General features: G+C 46.6%; 1 protein-coding gene across 1 annotated transcript in view; it reads left to right on the top strand.

The window, feature by feature from the left end:
* The window catches only part of LOC119386682 (protocadherin-16), a 203,509-nt gene that overhangs the window by 148,486 nt on the left and 28,210 nt on the right, over positions 1–26,813 (top strand). The window contains exons 9-10 of the mRNA XM_037653973.2: positions 176–375; positions 10,759–10,974. Coding sequence (XP_037509901.1) covers positions 176–375; positions 10,759–10,974 — 416 coding nt within the window. The remainder of the gene's footprint in view (positions 1–175; positions 376–10,758; positions 10,975–26,813) is intronic.

Here is a 26,813-nt window from a genome sequence, read left to right on the forward strand (position 1 = left end):
TTTAATTTTGCCATTTCTTTCTTAGGACTATAGACCAACGCGAAGTAGCTAACCGAACGCATTCCTGGCGAACATGCTTGCCTTACGTCTTTTTAGATTTTTCTATGCGCCGCGTCGTGCTTCTGGTCTGCTCATATTGACTTACCGTCATTTCTTTTCTCTCTACGACTTGCAGATGCCAACGAGTACTCGTACTTCGACCTGCATCCGCAGACAGGTCACGTGTCCATGGTGCGGCCGCTGCCCGAAGGATTCGCGTTGCCCGTGACGTTGGTGGTGCGGGCCACGCAGCACGACAACCCGGATCGCTTCGCGCTCACCACGCTCACGCTCACTGCCGACAAGTTCCCGCCTCATGTACTACACTTCATTCAGGTAACACGCATACCACACGAAAAAAAAAGGTGCTAAGCCTGCTGACGAATAAGAAATGAGGCTCAATATACAAACATCATTCGCCCTAATATGTAGTTGAATTTTAAACAGTAGCCCTTGGAAGTCTAAGGTTTATTGTATGCCAATCAGGGTTGCGTAATATGCGTCTGCAAGTGGTGGAACCATCGGTACTATGTAGCCTTCTTGCCGTCATAGCCATCAAAAATATCGGGCGTTTATCCGTTTGTTACAAACGCTCTACATTTTGAGGTGTAGCGAAGCCTTTGAGTTGAGTAAGGGGTTGCGCTCTCTATAGCCTTGTAGTGGGTCGTCCTCTTGGGCTCTTCCCGCTCGCGCTCTGAGCTCGTGTTCTTGCTTGACTGTCGCCATTGAGCATCGTCGCCGACTGCCGTCTAATAAACACCTCAACAAATTGGTGGAGGTGCGCCCGCCACCTTCGAGCGCATGATGGATACTATTCTGCGCAACCTGAAATGGCACACGTGCTTGTGCTACCTCGACGACGTCGTTGTGTTTGCTCCAGACTTCTCCACGCATCTTCAACGCCTCCGGCATGTGTTGACGCGTTTGAGCAACGCTGGTCTGCAACTGAATCTAAAGAAGTGCCGATTTGCAGCACGGCAGCTCACAATACTCGGCTACGTCGTGTCCAAGGACGGAATTCTCCCCGATCCAGCCAAGCTTCGGGCCGTGACCGAGTTCCCGAAACCGACGTCCGTCAAAGAACTGCGCAGTTTCGTAGGACTGTGTTCCTGCTTTCGGCGCTTCATTCGAAACTTCGCGACTATCATATCGCCGCTGACGAAGCTCCTCGGAAGTAACGGGCCCCTCCATTCGTGGTCGTCAGAGTGCGAAGACGCTTTCGCAACGCTCCGTCATTTGTTGGCGTCGCCTCCCATACTACGCCACTACGACCCTACGGCCCCTACAGAGGTACACACAGACGCCAGCGGTGTTGGCCTTGGCGCTGTCCTTGCGCAGCGCAAACCGGGGTTCCCTGAATATGTCGTGGCAAATGCAAGTCGTACGCTTACTAAAGCCGAGACCAATTACACCGTCACCGAAAAGGAATGCCTGGCGATCATCTGGGCCCTTACGAAATTCCGACCCTATTTGTATGGTCGCCCATTTGATGTCATCACCGACCATCATGCACTATGCTGGCTGTCGTCATTGAAGGATCCCTCAGGCCGCCTCGCCCGCTGGGCACTTCGCCTACAGGACTACGATATCCGCGTGCTGTACCGCAACGGACGCCAGCATGCTGACGCCGACGCCCTCTCGCGCTCGCCCTTGCCTGACGACAATACCCCATGCTCGTCACGTAACATTATTGTTTCTTCCATCGACGTTCACACCATCGCTACCGAACAGCGCAAGGATAAATGGATCGCCTCGCTGATAGACTTGCTCACTGATCCCTCGGCAACACCAACCACTCGCGCGTTGCGTCGTCAAGCCCACCATTTCGCCATTCGTGACGATCTACTGCACCGACGAAATTACAACGCCGATGGCCGCCAGTGGCTACTTGTGATACCCCGCAGTCTGCGTTCTGAAATATGCGAGTCCTTCCACTCTGATCCACAATGCGCGCACTGTGGGGTATCCAAAACTTACCATCGCATTCGACAACGATACTTCTGGCGAGGGATGTACCGCTACGTGCAGAAGTTCGTTCGCTCCTGCCTCGATTGTCAACGCCGAAAACCTTCAACGTACGTGTCACCCGCTGGTCTACAACCATTACCTTGCCCTAACCGTCCGTTCGGGCGCGTGGGCATCGACTTGTACGGACCACTTCCTCTGACATCGGCTGGTAACCGCTGGGCAATCGTCGCTGTTGACCATCTAACGCGATACGCCGAAACCGCCGCCCTCCCAGCGGCTACAGCGCGCGACGTTGCCTCCTTCCTGCTACACCGATTCATGCTGCGTCACGGTCCACCCCAGGAGCTTCTCAGCGATCGAGGCCGTGTCTTCTTGTCGGAAGTCGTCGAAGCCATTCTCAAAGAGTGCCATGCTGCTCACCGCAAAACTACTGCTTACCACCCGCAGACAAATGGCCTAACCGAACGCTTTAACCGCACGCTCGGCGACATGCTCTCAATGTACGTCGCCGCCGATCACACAAATTGGGATGTCATTCTGCCCTTCGTCACCTACGCCTATAATACCGCCCCTCAAAGCACAACTGGGTTTTCACCCTTCTTCTTATTGTACGGAAGGCACCCGTCGCACACCATCGACACGATACTCCCATACAAGCCGGATTCAACCGAGTGTGCGCCGATTTCTGACACAGCCAGGCTTGCGGAAGAGTGTCGCGAGCTTGCCAAGACTTTTACAACGCAGGAACAAGAGCGGCAGAAGAGCATTCGCGGTGGCACCACCACTTCTGAGTCCACGTTCCTCCCTGGAGCACTCGTATGGCTCTCGGTCCCTACCACTGCAACTGGCCTCTCTTCAAAACTACTGCCGAAATACGAAGGCCCCTATCGGGTCGTCGAGCGCACATCCCCGGTCAACTACGTGATCGAACCCATCGAACCATATTCGGACATGCGCCGTCGAGGGCGCGACATAGTCAACGTGGAGCGCCTCAAGGCCTACTATGACCCACTCATAGTGACGAGCTGTTAGGTCGCCGGACGGCTCCCTTTTCGTACCCGGGGAAATTGTAGCGAAGCCTTTGAGTTGAGTAAGGGGTTGCGCTCTCTATAGCCTTGTAGTGGGTCGTCCTCTTGGGCTCTTCCCGCTCGCGCTCTGAGCTCGTGTTCTTGCTTGACTGTCGCCATTGAGCATCGTCGCCGACTGCCGTCTAATAAACACCTCAACAGAGGCAAGATACATGCAGCAGAAGCACGTACAGCTTTTATCAATTTAATCCGTTTCATATTTCTTCACGTTCACGAAAATTAATACTGAAGGTATTACTCGAGACCTCTATTGACCAAATTTTTGCATTCAGTATACACGCATAAGAACATATAAACCATCTTTAGTAGAGCAACGACAGAGGACAACAGAAGGGAGCAGACGAGCACACGAGGATAAGAAACTGATGAGAAATGCACCAAGAAACATATGATATTCACTTGTTCATGTATGAAAATGCGCCCTTTTCATTACGCATTTCTATACATAAAATGTGAAGGGAAGACAACAAACGCGATGTCTTGACATGGCAATACCTAAAGAGCCCCCACGAAGGTACACGGAAGCGCAACACACATAAAATACACAATAATAGCTAGACAAGACAAGCGCTCACGTCAAACTAAAGTTTATTGACAGAAAGCGGCCAGGTTTTATGGTACATCAAAAGTCAACAGCAACAGGAAAACGCATGCGTGAAACAACAAAGTGACAATTGGCGAGCAAGTATCAGCTCAAAGATAAAAAACATAACAAAAATAAAATAACAAAAGCTACCTTTTGCGCATGTGGGTCACAAAACTAAGCTAAAACAACTGTGGTGAAAAGACCCGGATCATGCCAAGCGTGTGCGTCGCTGCCGCTGATCTATTCCCAGCGCCAAAGACTTATCGAGATGAGCCACTTAACTGTTTAGTAGGTCAGTAGGTTGACGCACGTGGGAGCAGTTCTGTGGATGTGGAAAGTTTTGATTATTTCTCTCGTTATCTTGTTTCGGTGCCTGAAAAGAACGGTGGTTTTGTTGACAAACCACGATGTTGAGTTCGGTATTGCGCCTGCACTGTCGACAGTGACGCGCGAGGTGTCAAAAGGGAGCACCTTTTAGGGAGCTGTGGTACTCTCTTAGCCTAATATTTAGACAGCGGCCAGTCTGACCTATGTAGCCATGACCACATGACAAAATAATTAATTAAACCACGTTCCATATGCAGGAAACAAATGGCATACTGTGATTAGTGTTACATGTGTGCCTCGGCAGTCCCTGGTTACGTAGGCGTTTGTGAAGAGCTGGGCTTATGGAACTGAGCTTATTCTTAGCATTGAAAACGACGTCAACATTGTATCGGGAGGCCACCTGCTTCACTCGATGAGAACGACCATGTATATACGGCATGACGGCATAGCTATTTCTATCCTCCGTCGGAACATTGGGTTCGCAATACGTTCTTGCTTTGACAAACTTCAAAAATTTTTGGCTCACTATGGCGATGCTGCCTACAGGGTAGCCGGCCTCACGAAGCTTTTTCAGTTGGTCCAATGCGCTCGCATGCATTAAATGCTGGTATGACTTGGTCACCGCTGAAGGGATGCGAGAAAAAGCAATCCAATTTTTTTACCAAATTGTAATGCGCGGAGTGGAAGTCAATCAGGGCTTTTTGTGAACGAGGCATGTATTTCCAACAAATGTTCGAACCGCCTAGCACGAGACGAAGGCCTAGGAAGTGGATGATCTGGTCTTTGGGTGTTTCAAAAAAAAAACTTCATGTCAAGCCCTTCTTCCTTGAAGACCTTCAACACACCTACTATTCTGTGGCTCAAATTGAGAGCGTCAACAAAAAATAGGTACTCATCTACGTACCTTAAGACCTTATTAGCCAAACCACACAAGCCCCTATTTATAGCTCTTTCAACCTTAGCCAAGAAAATATGGCTCAAAATCGCTGCAACACGAGATCTGATGCACACACCAGAACGCTGAGCACATGCGGCCCCCTTCCAGGGAATAAACGTGGAGCGGAAGTACAAAGACAACAACTCCAGGAAACTCCAGGTTGGGCTAACACTCCTAGGTTTAAATGCACATATATACCCCATAAAGTGGACAGGAGGATGACCGCCGCCGTAGTTCAGTGGTAGAGCATCGGACGCGTTATTAGAAGGTCGCAAGTTCGGTCCCTGCCGGCGGCAAGTTATCTTTTCATCCACTGTAATTTCTTCAGATTTATATCCTAATTACTACATATAACATCCCCTATACTTTCCTTGGCATTATTGTCTGCTAGTTCTCACTAATATTCATGTGGGTTTGATATACTAACATAAGGTATTCTAGACAACGGAGATTCCAGCAGATTTGGAAGCATTGCGCTGTCAGGGAGCATTTGATGCATATGTGGATGCCTTTGCCGGCGTCTACAGAGACTCCACAACTACCCTGCATCTCCACAAGAAAAAAAAAACATGGCTGATCCTACTTTCGTAGGAATCGGGTAGTTGAGCGTTTATTGTGCATTGTTTTGCCACAAATGCGAAGGATGAATGCTATTGCATCGAATTGTAACGTTACGCGAAGAACGGTAAGCAGCTCGAAACTTGCAGCGCGCTCTAAAGCAGAAAGAACGCACGAAAAGAACATACGCAGGACGAGCGCGAATAACAGCTGTCACAATTGTTACTTCTCTCTGCAACGTCAACGGAAACTTGCGGGGAAAGCACAAGACGTACATACCGCCCCCATCACGAGATAAGTGCGCGCGCACGAGAGACACCCCCTGTAGAGGCGCGCTGGCATAGCAACGCGTGGGGCGACGACCTTTAAAGCGCATCCTCCGCGCCCGTCGCGCCATCTCGGTAGTGATAACAAGAACACGCTGAAGCCACCGAGCTCTGAGTGCCGTCAATGGTAAATGGTGTATATAAATAGCTTGCCGTTAGTAAGCTGAAGAACGTATGCTCGGTGGCCGAGTGGTTTGGCGCCGCGCGCTGCGGAGCGACGGGTCGTAGTTTGAACTCCCGGCAACGGAACTCTTTCTTCTATTTTTTTTCTTTGCCATCTGATAGTGTATATTTTACAACGTCATATCCGTGGCGGAAATACGTGGGTGGAGCCGTGGTGGGTCCCCGCATAAAACACTTTCGTGTGAAAAAGTAAGTTACCATAGAGAAAGTGGCACGGCAAGAAGATACAATTTATCCAATGTTACGCTCTTTGTGCTCAGAACGATTCGAAGTGTTAGTTAAAGGAAAAACAGTAATCAAGTTTAACTGCCAATGCTTAAAACATTCACCCAGATACACTCTGTGAAAGCTGTGGAAACAGAGAAGCTGATGCCCCCCTTTCGTCAGACTATTGCATTTCTCTATTTTGCAAGTCTCTTCGAAGTATTGCTGTGTTCTAACATTGTTCTTTATTTGTTACTCTCTACCCGCCACGGTGGTCTTGTGATTATGGTGCTCGACTGTTGAACCGCAGGTCGCGGGATCGAATCCCGCCCGCGGCGGCCGCATTTTCAATGGAGGCAAAAATGCTTGAGGCACGTGTACTTAGATTTAGGTGCACGTTAAGGAACGCCAGATGGTCAAAATTTTCGAAGCCCTCCACTACGGCGTCTCTCATAATCAAGTCGTGGTTTTGGGAGTGTTAACGCCAACAATTATTATAATTATTAATTATTTGTTACTTCTGTAAAGCTATGTGACGGTAAGCCCTTTATTATTATATTGCATCTGCTGTCGCCCCTTTCGTCAGGCAGTAGATTTTGTTCCTAAGTTACGGCAGTTTGCTATAAGGATTTCTTTGTTCTTCAGGTTAATCCTTGTCGATCTCGTGCGACGATATCCTCATTCACGGCCGCGCCGGAATGCTTCGATAGCGTTCCGTGGCCCTTTCCACCCGGTCACTCATCCAAAACGCGTATTACTATCACGGCTGCGCCGGGACGCAACTAACGTTGGAGCTGCTGCTGCTGTGCATGACATGCCCGCCTCGACAAGAGAGTTTGGCGAGGCGTCGTGGCATGTACAGTCGTGGCATGTGAGAGCCCGAAACTGCCTCAAGGTGTCGCCCCGCAGAGCAAAAACCGGCTGCGCGCGCGCTCTACACAGATGTGGCCGCGGCTGTACACCCTTTCCCCATATGAGCGAGCGTACAACGACGCCCCTCGGCTTCTCCTCCGAGCGAGCCTCTCTATCGGCACTTTCAACGAGCCGCCTTGCTTGCCGCACTCCGTCGCCAGGGTACTCCCGCGGCTACACAGAGGGACCTCCTATTCCCTGTACAGCACCACACCCAGGTTTTCAAGGTGGTCCTTCGCTTACTTGAGGACAGTGGACTGGCCAACCGGTTATGGTAGCCGCCCGCCGCGTCCTCGGTCATGGACAGCATTCCTCCTCTCCTTCTTCTCCCTCTTCTCATCTTTATCTCCCTTTCCCCTTTTCCCCTACAGGCGCTGAGCCGTGCTCCCAATTAGGGTTGCAGAAGTTGCGCCTTTTCCTTTTCTCAACCTCTCCTCCTCCTCGCCACTTTCGGCGAGGCGCAACGCCACCCTAGCCGCTAAACAGCTCCGCTGCTAAAACATGGTTCACAGGCGGGAATGTGCTCTTCTGCAATAACCGCGATCAACTATAACAATGATTAATACTTTAACAGGGAAAGTAGTAAAGTGGCCCTGAATATAATTACGCAACATAAAAATAACGTTGAAAAGCCTGACTAGAAGAAGAATTCAGGATTCTCTAACAGACCCTAGAAACTGCAAAAGCGTAGGTATTGGCGGCGAGATCGAGCAGAGTCGGCACCTAGCGGCGAGCGCACGAAACCCCGCGGTGTGGATGGCTCCTTGCGGCGTCTGCTACCCACACCGTGTTCGCATGTGTGCGTACGTCATGCGCGTCCTCAGATTACAGCTTATTCCGCTGTGCTAGCACAGTATCAAAGGCTTGTACGTATGCCTGCACGATATACATAAGCATTTCGCCTTACGAGACTTGCATGCACTCTAATAAGTGAGTACACGACCGTGTAGGTATGGCGCTAGGTCTAACCATCGTACCGTCCATTCGCCAAAATCATTTCAATGTGAGTACTGCTTTCTCGTTCAAGCACGTCACATAATTCATTCGGCTTCGTCCTAAACGAAAAAAAAAGTACTAAATGTCGAGGTGTGACTGCAGAATTTTAGTGACACCATCTCGTGATGTGTTGGCGATTTGGAAATCCTTGTGATACCGCAAAGCATGAACTATCGTCTGCAAAGGAAGGTAAGCGGTAAAAAAGACCTGAAACCACGCATTTCTACAGCAATACGCGTATTCATGCAAACAGAAAAGCAGAGTGCACTAAGTTCTACTTCGTCTAATTACGCAGAAATACAGGTTATCTTTCTCTGTAGCCGCTAGAGCAAGAAGTAAATACTTCAATGGCTCAGTCGCGCATCACAGTTTATATTGTGGTATAGGCAAAACACGATTTAAACACGTGCAAATAAAACAAGAAAAACATCGAGCACGGGGCGAAACACGAATGTGACTGAAGGCCAGTACCCCATTGATTGGCAGATTGCACTTCTCTCACTTGTGATTAATAGGTACGTTAGGACGGTTGCGTGCATTGATGTGGCAATGGAGGGCGCATACATCACCATTAGGCTGCAGTCCACGCGCTTTACTCACCAACAATCGACTCAAACCGCATACGGCGATCGCGTCGCTGCGTACATTTGTATACGCGCCGCCGACCGCCTATCCACACAAACGCGGCGACGGTGCTGCCACCTATAGCCCGATCTCGCGGCGAATAGTTGGGTAAATTACAAACAGGAGAGCCTACTAATATGAATTTACTTCTGTCGGAGAACAAGCATAGGCTGGAGCGCGTATGACAGGCATTCCCAGATCATCAGCGGTGACTTACAGCTTTCAATATAACAAAAAATGCGCAGTCATTACATTTTTCCAGTAGGTAGATATTGGGCGGAAACTTCGAGAATAACAACGGAGCTGAGGAATAGGCAGGAGTTGAGGAATAACAAGGGAGTTGAGGAATAGGCAACGTCCGAAGGAACGGACAGCGATAGGCTTAACATTATAGTAGTGGAAGACCGACGTGGCATAAAACTTAGAACATTAAAATTTTGCAGGATTAATGGACATGTAATATGCTGGTGATAACGATGATGACGATGATGGATAGCATCTCTACTGAGAAGTATTAACACTCTTTCTAACGACGCAAGCAACATTGCTCCTAAAAGAAAACACAAAAAGAGCATTTTCTTTCTGGCCTGCATTCTATGTTCTCTTTTCTTCCTAATTTCATTACCTTCTGCATTACCTTGTAAGCTGTGCACAGACTGGACCTACATAGTACTCTGCTAAGGGTAGTGCGAACAGAGAAATTTGATTTCACACTCTTGCCAGCTCACGTCATCTAATCCTGCATGAAGGTTCTTTTTGAAGATACATCAGTAGTAAGCGACTTAACGGCACGATTTATCAAACAATATTCAGACTTAGTCCTGCGTGAATAGACATGCGTTTTTGCACGTGCTTTTATTGCGATAGCAATTATATGGACAGTCTCGGCTGGTTTTTGCCGTCGCCGTCGCCGCCGTCATGCTGCGTATATGTATAAGTATGTATATATACATCAATATCCCAAAGAAAAATAAATCAGAAAAATGCTTCCGAAGTGCGGAATCGAACCAGCGACCTCTCAATTCGCAGCGCGGTGCGCTAAGCACTACTCCACAAAGCGTAAATACCTCACGTAGCTAACGGCGAGCGTTATATACACACCCTTTACCGTTTGCAGTCCTCCGAGACGGAGGCGCTTATAAGCGTTTCTTCATTACCAGCGAGATGGCGCTAGGAGCGCGACGACGGGCGCACTTAAAGGCGTCGGCCAGCTCTCTCGCTTCTTCTTATATTTGCGCAGGGCGAACCTTGCCCTTCCGCTGTCTGCTCGCGCGGGTGCTCGAGCAAGCTACCGCAGTGTTCATGATTCTCAGCAGATGGAGCTACGTGGTAGCTCTCACTAGAGTTACTGTATATGCTACCTTTAGGTAGCAGAGTTGCGCATCTGTCTTCCAACGCCGCTAGCAACCATGCATTGCGGAGAAGCTGCCGCTTGGGCCAATTTTTTTATTTCTCGACGCCGCCGCTGCAGCGAACTGAATTAACACTTCTCATCGACAGCCAATGTTTATCGCCGGTCTTCGACACGCCAGACAGGTTAATCGGCGACACGTTAGGCATGTCGCCTGCAAAAACGAAGTGCGACTTTACCGCATAGCTGTGGTTGCTAGCCGGACCTATGCGCTACTCTGCTACCTAAAGGTAGCAGAGTAGCGATGCCGCCATCTGTGAACACTGCGGCGACGAAGAAGCAATTCGACATGTTCTGTGAGACTCTCCGGAGTGTAGCACACGGTGAGAACCTCTTTGTCGTGCTTTCAACAAGTTAGACGACCAGCCTCTATCAGAAGAAGGACTAATACGCCATCGTCCAGACTTAACATTGCTAAAGAAGGCCTTACAAGCGCTACTAGCCTTTCTGCGGTCTACTGGCCTGTCAGAACGACTTTGAGTGGAACGCTCTCGTGTGCGTGTGTGGTGGTGATTGTTTTCTTCCCTTATTATTTTTTCTCTCTCTCTCTTCTGGTTAACCTCCCTGCCTTCCTCTTCTCTTTCTCTCTCTACACGCAGGACGAGTACGAGGCCCGTGTGCTAGAGAGCACACCTCCTGGACAGACGCTGTTGACGGTGCGCACGACACGCAGCGGTTCCGACAAAGGAGGCGTCCACTTCGAGCTCATGGATGAAGGCAATGACGACGCAGCAGCATTCGTCATTCATGACTCGGGAGAACTAGCTCTTGCCAAGCCTCTGGACTATGAAATGAAACAGTTCTACAAGCTAAAGGTAGGTTGAGAAGGGTGCGAGATTGCTCTGTTAGGACGGACACGCCCGGACTAGTATAGGAATATTAAATGTTCTGTTGCTGGTATGTAACTAACGTGATGGAACTTCAGACCATATTTTTCATGTCAAATTAAACCATCACCGAGTCTCTATCAGCGACGTTAATTTGACCCAACTCACAATGTGAAGCTGTTGAACGCAAAGTCGAGCTACAACACCTACTCGCAATGGAGTTAAACATACACAGTCGAACTCACTTGTAACGATACCGGTTTTAGCAATATACTTGTTATGACAATGAGAAGCTGCTGCTCCGTCAACTTTTGCATGTTTTCTATGATGAAATAACCCGCTTACAACAATACCCGCATGCCGCGTTATCGGCTATAACACATGTCCAGGAATTCGGGACATCGACAACTAGCGCCATCTGTTGCGTTGGCTGCTGAGTGGCAGCGTCACTGAATGGGAAACGACCTTTAAACATTTATTGTAGTAAAACACCTCAATATACGCTTAAATCACTTCGTCCATATAATCTGGGAGTCATCATCTCACAGTGCGAGAAGTTTTGCTTTATTCCCATAAACTTCCTGGGTTCGAGAGTCACTTTTATGTGCTATATGAAACTCCATAGGAGAGAATTTAAAAATTTGTATAAAAACAATGCGCCCTCACCTGCTTAAATCACTAAAGTGATCCAATCTCGATTATTCAATCTTCGCACCTGTGAAGTTTGGCTGATGTTGGCGAAGTTTCTGAGGTTCGACGGGAACTTTTGTAAGAAGGTGCATTGCAGCAAAACCACCTTATAGGGGTGCATGCGCTTCATAGTGTTTTCGGTGGCCCCAAAACAGGTGAAAATGTCAGTGCTTTTATACAAGTTTGTTTTTAATGAAGCTGCTCAAGATATGGATGGTATGAATACTGTGGAGTTCTTCAGTTGATAATTACAAATGAGAAATCGTAGGTTAATTAGAGCAGATGATCAAAAAGGCGAATAGTTCCTCGTAATTCAAAGCAAGTAAGAATTAACAAGAGACATTGATACGCATACGAATCTTCCTCTGTTGAGTATATGTAATCAAAGGTACTGATGAACTTAACAATTTATTTAAAAATTATTGGTGAAATCGGTCAGTACAGAAGGACACGTATCATATATATATATATATATATATATATATATATATATATATATATATATATATATATATATATATATTTATAGGTAGTATTGCAACGTACACCATTGATACTAGATTGCTATCGCATGTAACTAGCTGTAGCTACTGTTATAGCTAATTATTAATAAAAGGTATAGAGATATGGTAATCGTACTCTGTAATTATTAATACTTACACTACACTTACACAAGAGGGTAAATAAGAATCAACTAATCGGAGGATCGCGTTGTAATGTATCACATGGAGTGGAGACGAAGAGGATGAAATATATAAGAATCTTAAGTTGCTAGTTAGTGATTAGGGTACTTTAGCTTAATTAGATGTAAGAATATCAAGTTGCTAATTCGCGATTAGGTGTCTTTTAGCTTAATTATTATGGATAATTAACAAAATTGACAATGACGTACCCGCAAGTATTCACACTGACTGAGGTTTACTCAGCAACATTATGCACATTTGCACACTGACGATATAAGTCATCACTTGTAACGATGAAATCACAAATTTTAAACTCATAATAGAAGGATTTCAGTATAGAAGCATACGTACTTACATGAAATGCATACGGCATTCAATGTATGAAATTACGATCAGCGATAGATAATAACACGCAACTACTTTTAGTGGTAGTGATCGATGGTTAGTAGTCAGGGATGATTTTGGGGGAAGATCTATGGAACCGAATGATTAAAGGTGACAATGAAATTTTATGCAAGAGAAACATATATTATAGTTTATTGGTGATCGTTGTAGGCAATTATCAAGTGTGGGTAGATGGTCAATAAATTAATAGGACGATATTATTGTAATGCATCAAATGAAACTATAGAGGGAGAGGCTCAATACATTTAGAGTGTTTCGCTAATTGGCAATTAAGGGCTCTGCAGCACAATTACAATATTTATTTTTACAGCAAAGCTGCTATGCCCACCCGTTGTCCGACTCGCGATGTAGACAATGATCATTATGTCGTCGTGTTCAGCATAACTGTGCCTAGTTAAGCCAAGTGAATCATAGCCAATGCTAATTAAGCGTAGCTGAGCAGGGCAAAGCCTAATTAGCCAGGCATCATTAACTCAGTGGCTAATTAGCGATTATTAATCCGAGTTGAAATTCTTGTTGCATAGTCGTGCCGCGCTCAGCAAGATGTGCCGAGCAAATGCTAATTAAGACTAGGTTATGCTGCGCTAATTAGGGTTAATTATGCTAAATGGTTCATTAGGCTTAGATTGACTTCGAATGCAAGCTAGTCGAGGCCGAGCCTCGAATGTGCGAGTTAGGCTAATTAAGCTCATTAAGTTATAATTAAGGCTTGTCTGATTGGGATGCAAGCTAATCGGGACCAAGTCTCCAATGTGCCACTAAGACCTATTAAGCTACTGCATGTCGGTGGGCTGGTTGGTTTGGTAGCATTGTAACGAAAAAACAGCACATGAAACAGGGACGGAAAGGGTACACACACGAGCGTTGTGTGTGTGCCCCTTTCGTCCCTGTCTTCTCGCGCTGTTTTAGATGTGAAGCATCTTATAGCGGAGTTCAATCCGGTGGTGGTGGTGTGTGGCGAAACCACCCTTACTGCGCATGCGCAAGCCATCTCCACACACCTCCTCTCCCTCTCCAAACCCCCTATCCACTTCCCCTCCCCCTCTCCACTCTCCCTCTCCTCTTTCCCTCTCTCCCCTCCCCTCCCCTCTCTACTCCCCCTCTGAAACGCGGGCTCTACATGCCGAAACGCTGCTTCGCATCGCCTCATTATCCCCTTTAGCGGGAGATGGTGTGATTTTTAGGGGCGAAGCTCCTTAAGGCGGCACCCGTTCGTCCCTCGTAGTCGTAGTCGTAGTGCGTAACCAGTCTTACGCTTTGACCTCCAAGGTGGTGCCGGTGGGTGATTTTTCCTGTGCGTTGTTGAACAATACAAAATTCGCAGCGGTAGCTAAAAGCCGACTTCTTCTGTCTCTCATTCCCATTAGCAGCCATTCTTTACCTCCAAGGTAGTGCCTGGTGAGATTTCTCCTGTGCGTGATTAAACAGTAAAAATTTTGTTCAAAACGCCGTTGATTGATGAAATAAACCAACGAAAGACGCCAGATGTTTTGTAAAAGCAAAACGGAAGAACGCCAGATGTTTCTAAAGCAAAACGAAAAGACGCCAGCTGCTTAACGAAAGACGCCAGATGTTTTCTAAAGCAATGGTTTTCTAAACAATGAAAATTCACAGCGTACATGTAAAATTAAAGTGAGCTGCAAGTCGTCATAACTCATCGAACCTTTAGTATAAACGCGCCCGATCTCACGTCGGTGATGATGTACTGGGCAGAATTCATGGAAGATTCACGGTTTACCGATGAACCTCCGCAGCTTCGCCCACTCATCAATATTCACTCCGTGGATATGCTGTGATTTTTTTCGTTACAGTGCTATTAAGCTAATTATTCTAATTAATCTGCTTTAGCAGATTCATATGGCGTTGTGATTTACTTGTGATTGGTACTTGTGATTAACTTGGTGTTGTGATTTACTGGTGTTGTGACCTACTTGGTGCTGTGATTGCCAAGCGATACCCGAACGAACCCTATCAACACCTAGTCTATACTCGTAGTTTACAATGTGATCTCGTGAACACTTCCTGCATCGGCGTGTGAATGCATGTGTCGACACTTGGCTGGTAAAGCCAAGACCAGCCAAGTGTCGACCAGCTCCCCTCTAGCCCAGCTTTGCGCGACTCAGTGCAAGCTGCGCGAATATTTAAAATGAGGTTAGCCCAGAATTCACATTAAGAATGACTTACTATATGTTGATCTACATTCGCACCTTGGCATGAAGTGCATTACTAATGAATGGCGACGATGAATTCAACATTTTAAATGTAGGGGTGAAAGCTGTCAGTGTAGGACATAATTAAGATAGATAGCTAGTATATCAATCTATGCAGTTATAGTACGATGGCGGGAAATAATAGAATATAGTTAATTATTTATTATTATAATATTATGGCGGGAAATAATAGAATATCGATTTAAAGGAGTACTGCGTTGAAAACAGCGCGAAAACTGGATGAAGGCTAAGGAAAAAAATTCGGCAGATCTCACGCGTTGTGGAAATCGGTTTCGTGCGAAGCAGTCATTGCGTACTTTTGTGCTGTATTTTATGGCTTTGAGCCAAGCGTTACGAGGTGGATCGACGTGATTTTGTAAGTGTAGTAGCTGTGTGCACATCGCGGGCTTACCAGGCACGTCGACAATACTGGCGTATAAAGGGTAACTTATGGTGCGACGTAACGTCAGCCATCACGTTAGAGCACATACGTCAGTATTATACAAAGTAAGTGCACTTTATGGTACAATCATGTGAACATCATACGTAACTTTCGTTAATGTCGGGGTCGAGCAATGCTTCAACTTCAATGTAGCTTGCTGAATCATAGGAATACAAATGCAATGCTTATTAGACTGCTGTAAAAGCGGAGCCAGCAACCACAGACGTTAATCTGATATAACGCCTGTATCGCAAGAGTACATATGTAGTGTTTATTGCTTTCTTGTAAAATTAGATAGCCAGCACCACAACCACTACTGACGTTGCACCAACATTACGCCTGCACAGACTGTTTTCCAAACCAGTTTATAGACCTGGCGCGGCTCTGTTGTAAAATAGCCGATTGCCGCGCAGAATGCTTGGGTTCGATTCCTGCTGGGGTCCTAAATTTTATTCTTTACGTTCGTGGGGTCCACGCTGCCGATGTCGGTTTCTCTTAACGCTCTCGCATTTAAATTACCAATATCTGTTCTCGCCGTACCTGGGTAGATATAAACTCTCTATCCCCTGTGGCGCATACCCGTACACCGCCGCCCGTGGTACACGGGTATGTGCCACACGTGTCTGGAGGAAAGTGTTTGACGACGTACGCGACAGGATTTTCACGTTATTCAAGTCAAGACCCGACAGTCGTATTCGTCAGATCCTCTTACCCTCCCCTGCCAATGTTGGTCTACACCAAGTTAAGGAGGCGATCAAGCGAGCACCCAGACGTAGGCGGCTAGATAGATAGATAGATAGATAGATAGATAGATAGATAGATAGATAGATAGATAGATAGATAGATAGATAGATAGATAGATAGAAATGTTCAAATGTCAAATGTTCGCTAAGAAATGCTTCGCATTTAAAACAACGCAAGCACTGGTACATTGATGAGTTATGCAAAACCCTGAGTGCGAAAGAGCCTGATGTAAGAGAAACGAAGTGCAGAAGGCTGTGTTGAAGGGCTAGTTGCTACATGTTACTGCGTTGAAAACAGCGCGAAAACGACCCGAATGCTAAAAAACATAAGAACAGCGCTTGTGTTGTTTGTTACCCTTCGTCCCGTTTTCGCGCTGTTTTCAACGCAGTAAAAGGTATACCAACTGGCCCTTCAAGAGACCCTTTTGCAAATTAAAGGAGTAATTATTTGAATTGATAGTTACAGGCAAATAATAATTAAGTGTAGAGATGTAGTGAAAATTAATTGAGGGATATGATTACAAAGCATCAGTTGATAGCCCAAAGAGAGAGGGTGAATGCCCCCCCCCCCTTTGGGAAATTCTTGCTAATAAACCTTTTTCAAGCAATCCCAGAACACCCCGCGGGAGCGTGAAGCACTATAGGAAAAGTGTGTACATGCAGCGAGCCAGCCGTTCGGTCGCCCGCTGCTCGTTGGCGCAGTGGGAGCACGAAACGAAAATAACACGTTGAATATTCTTACATCATAAAACAATTCACATATCCGAACGCATCTGCATGTATCTCTACGCATGAAATGTGAAAAGAATAACACAGTCATTGTAGGTGTTGCCGAGCGTATGTATGTATATCGGACGTAGCACTTAAACGGCATGTGCATTATCGCGTGCCGATGCCGTCAAGACGTTCTGTTGTCATCAATATGAGCCAAACACCGAATTAATGTGTAGTGTACGAATAATTGTAATGCCCTAATGTAAATGTGACGTATCTGAATCGCCATAGACACATTTCCGTTTGAGCATTTGGTGTAGCCAACACTTTTGCGCTTGCTCGCTGCGTTTAGCCGCTATGGCCTATTTAAAAGGTAATTTCACAGTTGCAGGTCATCTTGCTCACGACTATACATATCTGCGGCATACATTCACCTGCTAGCCAACATACGAAAGCACAACCAGCGTTTCTAAAATGCAACAACTGCAGTTAGTATCAACGAAGGGTGGTAAAAGCTTATCGTTTGATGCATATATGGGGCGAGCGACGCGCACGTGGTTTATCTATACTTTATTTCAGTATACTTTATACTTCAATGTATACTTTATTTTAGTAAACTCCGACTATACTCTCTGGAGTACTCTTTGAATATCACAACCTCACCTTGAGCTGGTCGAGAGTGTCGATGGACGTTGATTCCAAATGGATCGGCGAATAGCATAGACCGCTCCTGAACTTCATCTAGGAAGCCGAATTGTATCGTTTTAATTAATTTATGCTGTAGGGGCAGGGGACACGGCCCGGCTCGCACGTGACTAACTTCGTCCCATGTTTCTATTAGTCATCTCTAGAACGAACAAAGCCTCAAAGCGGTGAAGAGAAAACTTGGTACAGGCAAAAACCAGATGCATGCACTAAGGGACGAGGAAGACAAAAGCACTAACACTATGGGGAGGAGAGCTTGAATAGCTGATGAGTTTAACGGAGATCTGTACAGTAGCCGGGGCAACAAGGAAGATAATGTAAGAAGTAGTAGTAGCCCAGGGAAATCGGACATCCCACTGGTAAAGACAGGGGAAATAAAGAAAGCCTTGGAGGGAAAAAGAGGCAAAGCCCCTGGTGAGGATCATGTAACATCAGATCTGTTCAAAGACAGTGGACACACTGTGTTATAAAAACTGGCCACCCTGCATACGAAATGTCACTTAACCATGAGGGCACCAAAATCTTGGAAGCATAGGCGGAGAGTTTTCATTTTACCGGAAGGGGCGGGGGCCTGACTTGCTCTTCCACATTTCTCTCTCACTCTCCCTATATATATGTGTGTGTGTGTGTGTGTATATATATATATATATATATATATATATATATATATATATATATATATATATATATATATATATATATATATATATATATATATGTATATATATATATGTATAGAGAGAGCGAGAGAGAGAGAGAGAGAGGGGTCCAACTTCCAAATTAAAGAATTTATTGTTGTAACTTTAGCCTCTTAGGTGCCCGCGATATCATAATCAAGATCTGTAAATGGAAGACTCTAGATAGATTTATTTTTCAATTTACACAAAGACATCGATCCACCTCGTAACTCTTGGCTCGAAGCGAAAAAGGTCGCGTAGGCGACCTTTTACGTTGAATCGTTGACTGCGTCGAGTAAAATCGATTCACATGCGCCTCACAGGACACAGTAGGCTAACGCTATCACGGGAAGCTTTACTTATATGCCAGTGAGTTCAATTCAAGATGGCCTAACGTAATTCTGAGATGGTAGGAAATACCATTTGCTACCACTACACCTTGTGCGAAGCTGCGGTTATGAATCTGGACGAGTAATGGAGTTGCTCATTGGTGGCTGTTGGTGGCCGAACTTTTAGTAAAACCCTTCACTGCTAAATCAAAACTGCGTACAATCTTTTCTCGGCACTTTTGTCGAAGGGTATCAATATGTAGGCAACCAAGAAATCACCCTTTTTTTTATTGGCGAGTAAGTTTGTGCCAACAAAAAACGTTGGTTTGTGCGAAAGCGTTCACTGACTGACTGTGTCGGGATTTTTTTGTATTCTCAGTATCATTTTTGTGTTCGAACTGGCTTGGTGATGGCGATATCAGCGGCAGCTGATAAAGAATGCGGCTTGTTATGAGCGCAGCGTTCAATTTAAGCATGGACATAGGATTGTTGACCCAACGTACCCCTGCCATGCGACGAAGAGCGTTGATCCTTTGCACTGTTGCAGTGACTATACCATCAACCGCACGTCGCAATAGTAGCTTGTTGTCGAGAGGCAGTGCATAGAAAAGGTCTCCGCTTGGCGATGGGAGTTCCTCAGGCGGCTTCAAACAAGAAGGTCACCGATGAAGCCGAGTCTTTTCCGCTCCACCTTTTGGCGTCTCAGGCCTTATTGACGCAGCTGTCAAGACTGGGAGAGTCCTTCGCAGGCACGGCGCTTCCCCGGCGGCTAAGAGCAAGAACTGGCTCACATTTCAACGCGGCGCTGAACACGTTTCGATATTTAGGCTTGAAATTGCCTAAACGGCGCCCTATGGACCCGCCATGGTCTTTTGTGGATGTTGCCTGTAACTTCAGCGTACCCAAGCTACTAGCGAAACGCACCATTCCAGCCGCGGAAGCAAAGTTTCTTGTGCTGGACCACTTGAGTACCATGTACCACGGCCACCTACAAGTGTACACCGACGGATCAGTGCGCAAACAAACGGATAGCTGCGCAGCGGCTTTCTGCATACCCTGCCTTGGCGTGTCATGGTCGGGCCGCCTGGATCGCGTGGTTTCGACCACAACGGTAGAAAGCGCTGCAATCACCGCGGCTTTGCGAAAATTGCGATCCTTTTCTGCACGAGATGTTGTAGTGCTGACGGACTCCAAGTCGGCGCTACAAAGACTGCATCGTGGCCTACCTCAAGAAAAATTCACCAGGCGATCTCTGGCGCTCATAAAACACCTTATCGGCAAGAGCTTTAATATAAAGTTTCAGTAGATCCCATCCGACGTTGGCATTGAAGGCAATAAAAAGGCTGATGCCCTTGCATGCCAAGCGCGGACATCTGTTCCAAAAGTAAGAACTCCTAAAACTTACCAGAACAAAGATGCGATACGCAATCATTTCAAGGCGATCTACAAGTTTCCACACCAAGCATGTGTAATCCACGGACTTTCTCGTGGACAAGCGACGCTGTTGTACCGCGTAAGAACCGGCTCCGCATACACCACGGCTTGGTCATTCAAGACTGGGCGATACGATTCCCCGTTTTGTGCCTTCTGCGGTGACATCCGGGGCATAGAACATTTTAGTTGGCTTTGCCCACAGTTTGAAGTGAAAAGAGCATCGATGGTCCGCACCTTGCAAAAAGGTTGTCATAGGCACCGGACATTTGAAGACGTCATTTTTCCTGAAGTGCCCGCGGCAACGAGGAGGACCGTGCAACGAATTTTGCTGGTTTTCCTGCGAGACACTGGGCTGTTCAACACTTGTGGCGTTTTTTTTTTTCGAAATGGGCTAAATCCAGAAACCGAAACTAGCTCAAATATTGCTCCATTGGCAAGTACATTCTCTCAACTTTCCTCTAAAAGAGAGATCGGAACAAAATGAGTCAAATACCAACAGCTACTTGTGCTCACAGATCCCGTTACAAAACGAAATTGAGCCAGATCCATGCGCTGTATGGATCGAAATGAGTCAAATCCAGTATGCCGACAGTAGAGCGCTTCGGCGATCACGTGATTCGGCGAACGTGGAAGCCTCCGTGTGATTTCCCGCCTAGCCTGACTACTCTGCCTGTTTTCTGGGTGTTGGTGCAAGTTTTTTTTTTTTGCCCTTTCGGAGCTGGATTATCATGGATTCTGATGGAAGTGAAGAGATCGGCGAGAGATCGGTCCCGAGACGTCGACGACATCGTGAACAGAAGCAATGTCGACGCCGACGAAGTAAGAATGTGCCACTGCCCGAATTTCAATAAAGTTTTTTCAAGAATACCGCATTGAATTCCATGTCTCAATTCTAAATGAGCCAAATCCAAAGTTATCATGCTAATAATGGCGAAATCCGCTGCATATTTTTTAATTGATTGTGGCCCTAGCCGACATGTAAAACATATCATAGAATAGCTTTGACAGCGTTGTATTTAGTTTGCATAGCAAATTTTTGCCTTTTTCTCAAATTCTCTTTGGATGGATTTGACCCATTTCGAAAAAAAACGCCTCACTTGGTGACATACCCCTACAATTCAGGAGATGCTCAGGAGGAACAATTGCCGGCCATGCAGGCCAGGCTAACCCCGCCTGCTGCAACATCACCACCACCACCACCACCACCACCCATCATTTTTGTGTTCTGAAAACGATTCACTACGGGGTCCAAGACAATTAGAGCGCAGCTCTTAGGCGTCTGTTCCTGCGTTGAGCGGCATCGCCGTTGGCGTCGGCGGCGTAACCGATAGCGCGAACGAGGACGAAAGAGAGCGAACGCGGAGTCTGTCGATATCACGAGATACTGGCCTCTAACCTCGCTTTCTTCCTCTGTCGCGCGCGCTGGCACCTCGGTCGTAGCTCGTGCGCATGCAGGGCTGGCACGTGCACTGCGGCTGGCTTCGCTTGTCGTAACGGGGCTGTGGGCGTTTCACTTAATTGGTTCGCGACAGCTGCAATGCACAGAGCATATAGTGTGCGTAGCACTCGAGCGCTGGCAGTTTCTGTGGCAATATGTAACGAATGTTACATTGCTACAACTGCGGATAGTCAAAACTTCAAACACAGCTGGCGTTGCCCGAACACGAGGCTGCGCTCAGCGAATTAGGCAGTATCGTAATCGCCGGTGAATTTTTTAATTTGTCATAGCTTAAGTCGTCGCTTGAGTTGTTCATCAGCACAACATATTCTGCACGTAAAAATCCGTTTGAGGGGCACTTTTTCATTGAATGTTTGACTTGTCACTGGCCCATGTGCCGAACTTTAAATGGCTAAAATGAAAAAGAAGCGGGCATAAACAGCCTCCTGTGAAATAGCTGCCAGACAGGACGACCCGGGGACCTAAGCCAAGCTCCTAAAAAATACCCTCGGCCGGCGCCAGGGGGGAGGGGGGGGGGCTCTGCCCCCCCTTGAGGCAGTCCGGGGGGGGGGGCCAAGCCCCCCAGCCCCCCCGTACTCTCCGCCTATGCTTGCAAGAATACTAAGATCATCGTAATCCATAAGAAAGGGGACGTCAAGGACTTAAAAAATTGCAGACCGATCAGCTTACTGTCCGTTGTATACAAGCTGTTTACAAAGATAGTAGCTAATACAAATAGGACAACATTAGAATTCAGTCAACCAAAGTACCAAGCAGGATTCCATACAGGCTACTCGACAATAGACCACATTGACACTGTCAGTGAGGCGATAGAGAAATGCGCGGAATATAACCAAACCCTATATATATCCTTCATAGATTACGAGAAGGCATTTGATTCGGTCGAGTATCAGCAGTTACGCAGGCGCTACGGAATCAGCGCTCGATGAACCATAATTAAAAATACTGGAATAAATCCGAGGTTTAGGTGCACCTTAAACAACCTCAGGTGGTCAATAATTCCGGAGCCCTCCCCGACGGCGTCCCTCATAATCATATCGCGGTTTTGGGACGCTAAACCCAACAATTATTATTATTATTATTATTATTATTATTATTATTATTATTATTATTATTATTATTATTATTATTATTATTATTATTATTACAACACTTGATACTGGTAGAGTGTTGGTTTATTTAAATTTCATTACCAAAAATGAAAGCTCGAAGCCTTTATATTCAACCTGGTTGAATGTTTTCTCCTCAGTGCATTGGTTTAAACCGCACTTGTCTTAGGGGTCAAGTCATGTTACGGATTTCTAATCTTGCATTATGACTGAAAAAAAAAAAATACAATGACCAGGAGAAGCCATTTCTTGACTTGTACCCCGCGAAAATGCACACTGCGGTGTAGCTTTTAGCATGCGACAGCAGCGCCAGAAGACAGCCTAGCGAGCAAAGCAAGCAAAGCTAGAGGAATATCATGACCTTGTCCCTTTATATATGTTTTTTTGTAATTCTGCAACAAGAGCATCTGTAATTCCGAAGTATCCACGTGCGCGTTCACGTGGTTACTTGCGCATTTTTAAAATAAGCAGATGATAGAACATGCACAACATTAATTTAGGCAAAACTCGGTATGTGACACTATCGCGTTAATGATGAAGCGTGTGTACGGGGTTGTTTTTCACGTATTATTTCTGTTGTCCCCTAGCGGCTTATGCAAATAATAATAATTTAAGGGATTTTACGTGCTATAACCACATTGTCGTTATGAGGCAAGCCACAGTGGGGAATTCTGCAATAGGTTTAAACACCTGGGGTTCTTGAACGTGCACCTACATCAGAGCAAGATGGCGTCCTACGTCAAAGCAATACGGCCGCCATGGCAAGCAATCGAATCCGCTACCTCGCGCTTAACGGCGCCACACTTTATCTGCCAATCGCTCCTACGGCGGATACACATTATGTCGGTGGCGCTGTAATAAAATTTAACCCCTTTAGCTGACGCTAAGGAGACCACAGTAGCCTATGCCCTGGAGAGACATTCATTAATTAAACTATTTTAACGTCCTCCTTAGTCCATTCCATTGGTCGTCCCACCCTCACCCTGAAGCATTTTCCACCTCACCCGTTGTTGCACAGCCTCCGGGTATCGGCCCACTCGAGGTTTGGTACCAATGGTGTTCGCGCCGCCGAAAGCCGGATTTTTAAAATCACGAGCCATACAACGCTCTCGCCTTAATGAATGATAGTTACTTAGCACCCTCTGACGGTGCTAAGTGTTTATTGACATTATTGTATGATTGAGACGATGATAATGAGGGATACGAGGAAACCGAAGAATTTCACCATCTAAGATTTCTGACCAATTAGGTCAGTAGATTGGTAGGTAAACATCGTGTCTACCAAGTATGAAAATAATAAAAGGTAGTCCGTGCATCTCAGAGGGCGCCACACTTCCTGCGAGATGTGAGTCGCGCACTGCAGCACACTGCTTTTAGCGTCATTGGTTACAGCACGTGACTTCAGTTAACCTGCCATTGCGAGACGCTCAATGCGGTCACTCTAAAGGCGCCGCGAAGAAAAACAGAAAGAAGGTGGGGCTCGTCACGTAAGCAAAACAGGGTACATTGCCTACGATACGTAAGGGAAGGCAGGGAAAGAGCTCCGCTTGCAGAGTTATTTCCCTGCATCGCCTTGGCAAAGGTAAGGCCAGCGTTAATAATAACATCTGGGGTTTTACGTCCCGAAACCCCGATATGATTATGAGAGACGCCGTAGTGAAGGGCTCCGGAAATTTCGACCATCTGGTGTTCTTTCAGTGCACTGATATCACACAATACACGGGCCTCTAGCATTTCGCCTCCATCGAAATGCGACGGCCGCGGCCGGGATCGAAGCCGCGACCTTCGGGTCAGCGGCCGAGCACAAAAATTGGCCGCGTATCTGCGTGCTTCGCTGCAAATGTCGTGTAAAGACGATAGAAGAGGCGCTGTGTGAGATATGGACGCCATCTGGCAATACGTCGGGAAACATGAGTGCTGTGTTGCGTGCTGGTAGTCCCGGCGCAGCAGCAGGCGAAGACCGGCGGTGACCAACGCGACCGGCGGGGACGCCAGCCAGCCCGAAAACGCGGTTTGGCGCGAAGCGCTGAAGCAGAGAAACGTCCGCACTCAACGAGTACTCTCCACACACTCTTTTATTTACACGTCGCCTGGGTAAAACAGGAACGCCAGAGCGGCGCCCACAACCGGCAGCCTGAAGGCCGCCCACAACGCTGCTTTTTCATTTTTTAAATATTTTTTTTCACCTTCTTGCCCTTCTCAAAACTAAAGTTTTTCAACACCAACCCATGGCATTCGTACAGTGCAATACAGAACCGAAACCGAAACACAACAATGAGCTCGTGCGAAGGGCACGGAGGAAGGCAAATTTCAGCGCAGTCGCATTTTCAGCTTTGTTGAAACAGCGCTCACTAGACGACGACGAAGTAAAAGAAGGCACACGACAGGCAGCGCCTGTCCTGTGCCTTCTTTTACTTCGTCGTCGTCTAGTGAGCGCTGTTTCAACAAAGATGAACGCATACCAACTCGCTCAAGCTTCCATTCTTATGCATTTTCAGCGCAGCTTAAGAAACTAGGGTCCTGAAAATTACGTATGTATGCATTTTCTATTAAAGGAACACGCCACCTAATACTTACCTAGTGATGTTGCACCTCAGATATGCATGATATTTACTTTTTGATCGACAACGTTCACAAGTATGAACAGCCGCACCAGTTGAAGACGGCTGGCCCTTGGGCAAGTGGTTCAACTTTGGCCGAGTGGCTGAATCGAGGGACGTGCCGACAAACAGAAAGACAGACAGACAGAAAGACAGACCAAAATTTCTGCGTTTAAGTTCCCCAAGAAAGACTATCGTCTTTAATAATCACTGCTCCACCGCGGCGGACAATGCCTGCGTTGACAACAATGTTTACCTTCTGGTGGCACAGTAACAGGGCAGTTCAATGCCTTCCTACTCCTGCAATAGTGAACGGCGAACTTATTGACAGAAAAAATAAAAGACATTCGTGAAAGGTTGCTGAGCTTGCCCCAAACATCCCCGGTGAGGTGCTATACGTTGTCTTACGGTAAACAAACACACGACACAGAGAATAAAAATAAAACGGCTTTTCGAGACCTTTCCACGTCCCCTGCTCAAATAAATGAAATATTTCAGCTCGTAATCAATATATTAAACGGGTCCTGAAGAGGGGCCTTTTAGCGAACTTTACCATGTAAAAATAGAAACGCGCTATTCTGTCCCGAATAAAGCTGGCCGCAAGAGCGGGGTTTCAATCCGCGACGTCCTACAATTCTGCAGACCAGCATAGGCAGTCAAACCAGAAGGCGGGTTTCTCGATACGTTATAGGAATCTAATCTGTCTCATTACTCTTTCACCAACACTTAGCAGAGAGAGAAACGCGGCCTGTGTAGCATGTCATGCGTAAATGTGCACTTTCGACGTATAGGTATGTTATTTAGAAACAAAAAGCGCGTTGTTAAAGCTAAAGCGACTTTATTAAAACCATTATTTCTAAGAAGATCATCAAACAATATTCTGCTTGCAGAAGTATTCTTCCGTTACTTCTGTTGCTTATTGAGCTTTAAAGAAAAATTTCTGTGGCAGCGAGTAGAAGACGGCCAAGCGTCTTCACATAATAGCGCAAAATATTGATTTTATAAATTGAGGCCAACAAAAATTAGGGACGTCAAGACTCTGCACATTCGGAAACCCGCGATCGTCATCACCGCCTCGCAAACTTGCATTATTTTCTGGAAGTTAGGTTTTTCACTTCACAAAAACAGCAGCGCTAAAGGACGCGTTCTCGGTCTCTTTTAAGAAACCCGTCGGAGCCAACAATAATATCATCGGACGAAATATATTAAGAGGCAGGGGATGAGAAGAAGGGCAGCACGCTCTTTCGAGAGTTCGTAGTTATCAAGCACAGCCAAGCGACTTGTATGGGTGCACCCTTTCAGTGCAACAGAACTGCTGACTCACAGTCGAACAGCCCAACCGGCCGCTCATCGCATGCGTTGCGGTTATCACTCGGCGACTGATCTTCGCGCTCGCTGGTTGCAGTGGATATCGCCGTCGTGCTTTTTTTTATGTATTGTGGTTTTCTCAATCCGCGCGATTACGGCAAGCGTCATCGCGCGAATTTTGAACGTTGAAGGTCCGTACGCCACGTGGTGTGAAAAACGGTGAACTAGAAGCGATGTCCCGAATTCCTGGGTATGATAATTGTGGCTGCTGGTTGTCCGTGCCGAAAGGTAATGGAACGAGAAATTTTTAAAAAGAAAG

This window comes from Rhipicephalus sanguineus, chromosome 3, assembly GCF_013339695.2.
Source record: "Rhipicephalus sanguineus isolate Rsan-2018 chromosome 3, BIME_Rsan_1.4, whole genome shotgun sequence".
NCBI lineage: Eukaryota > Metazoa > Arthropoda > Arachnida > Ixodida > Ixodidae > Rhipicephalus > Rhipicephalus sanguineus.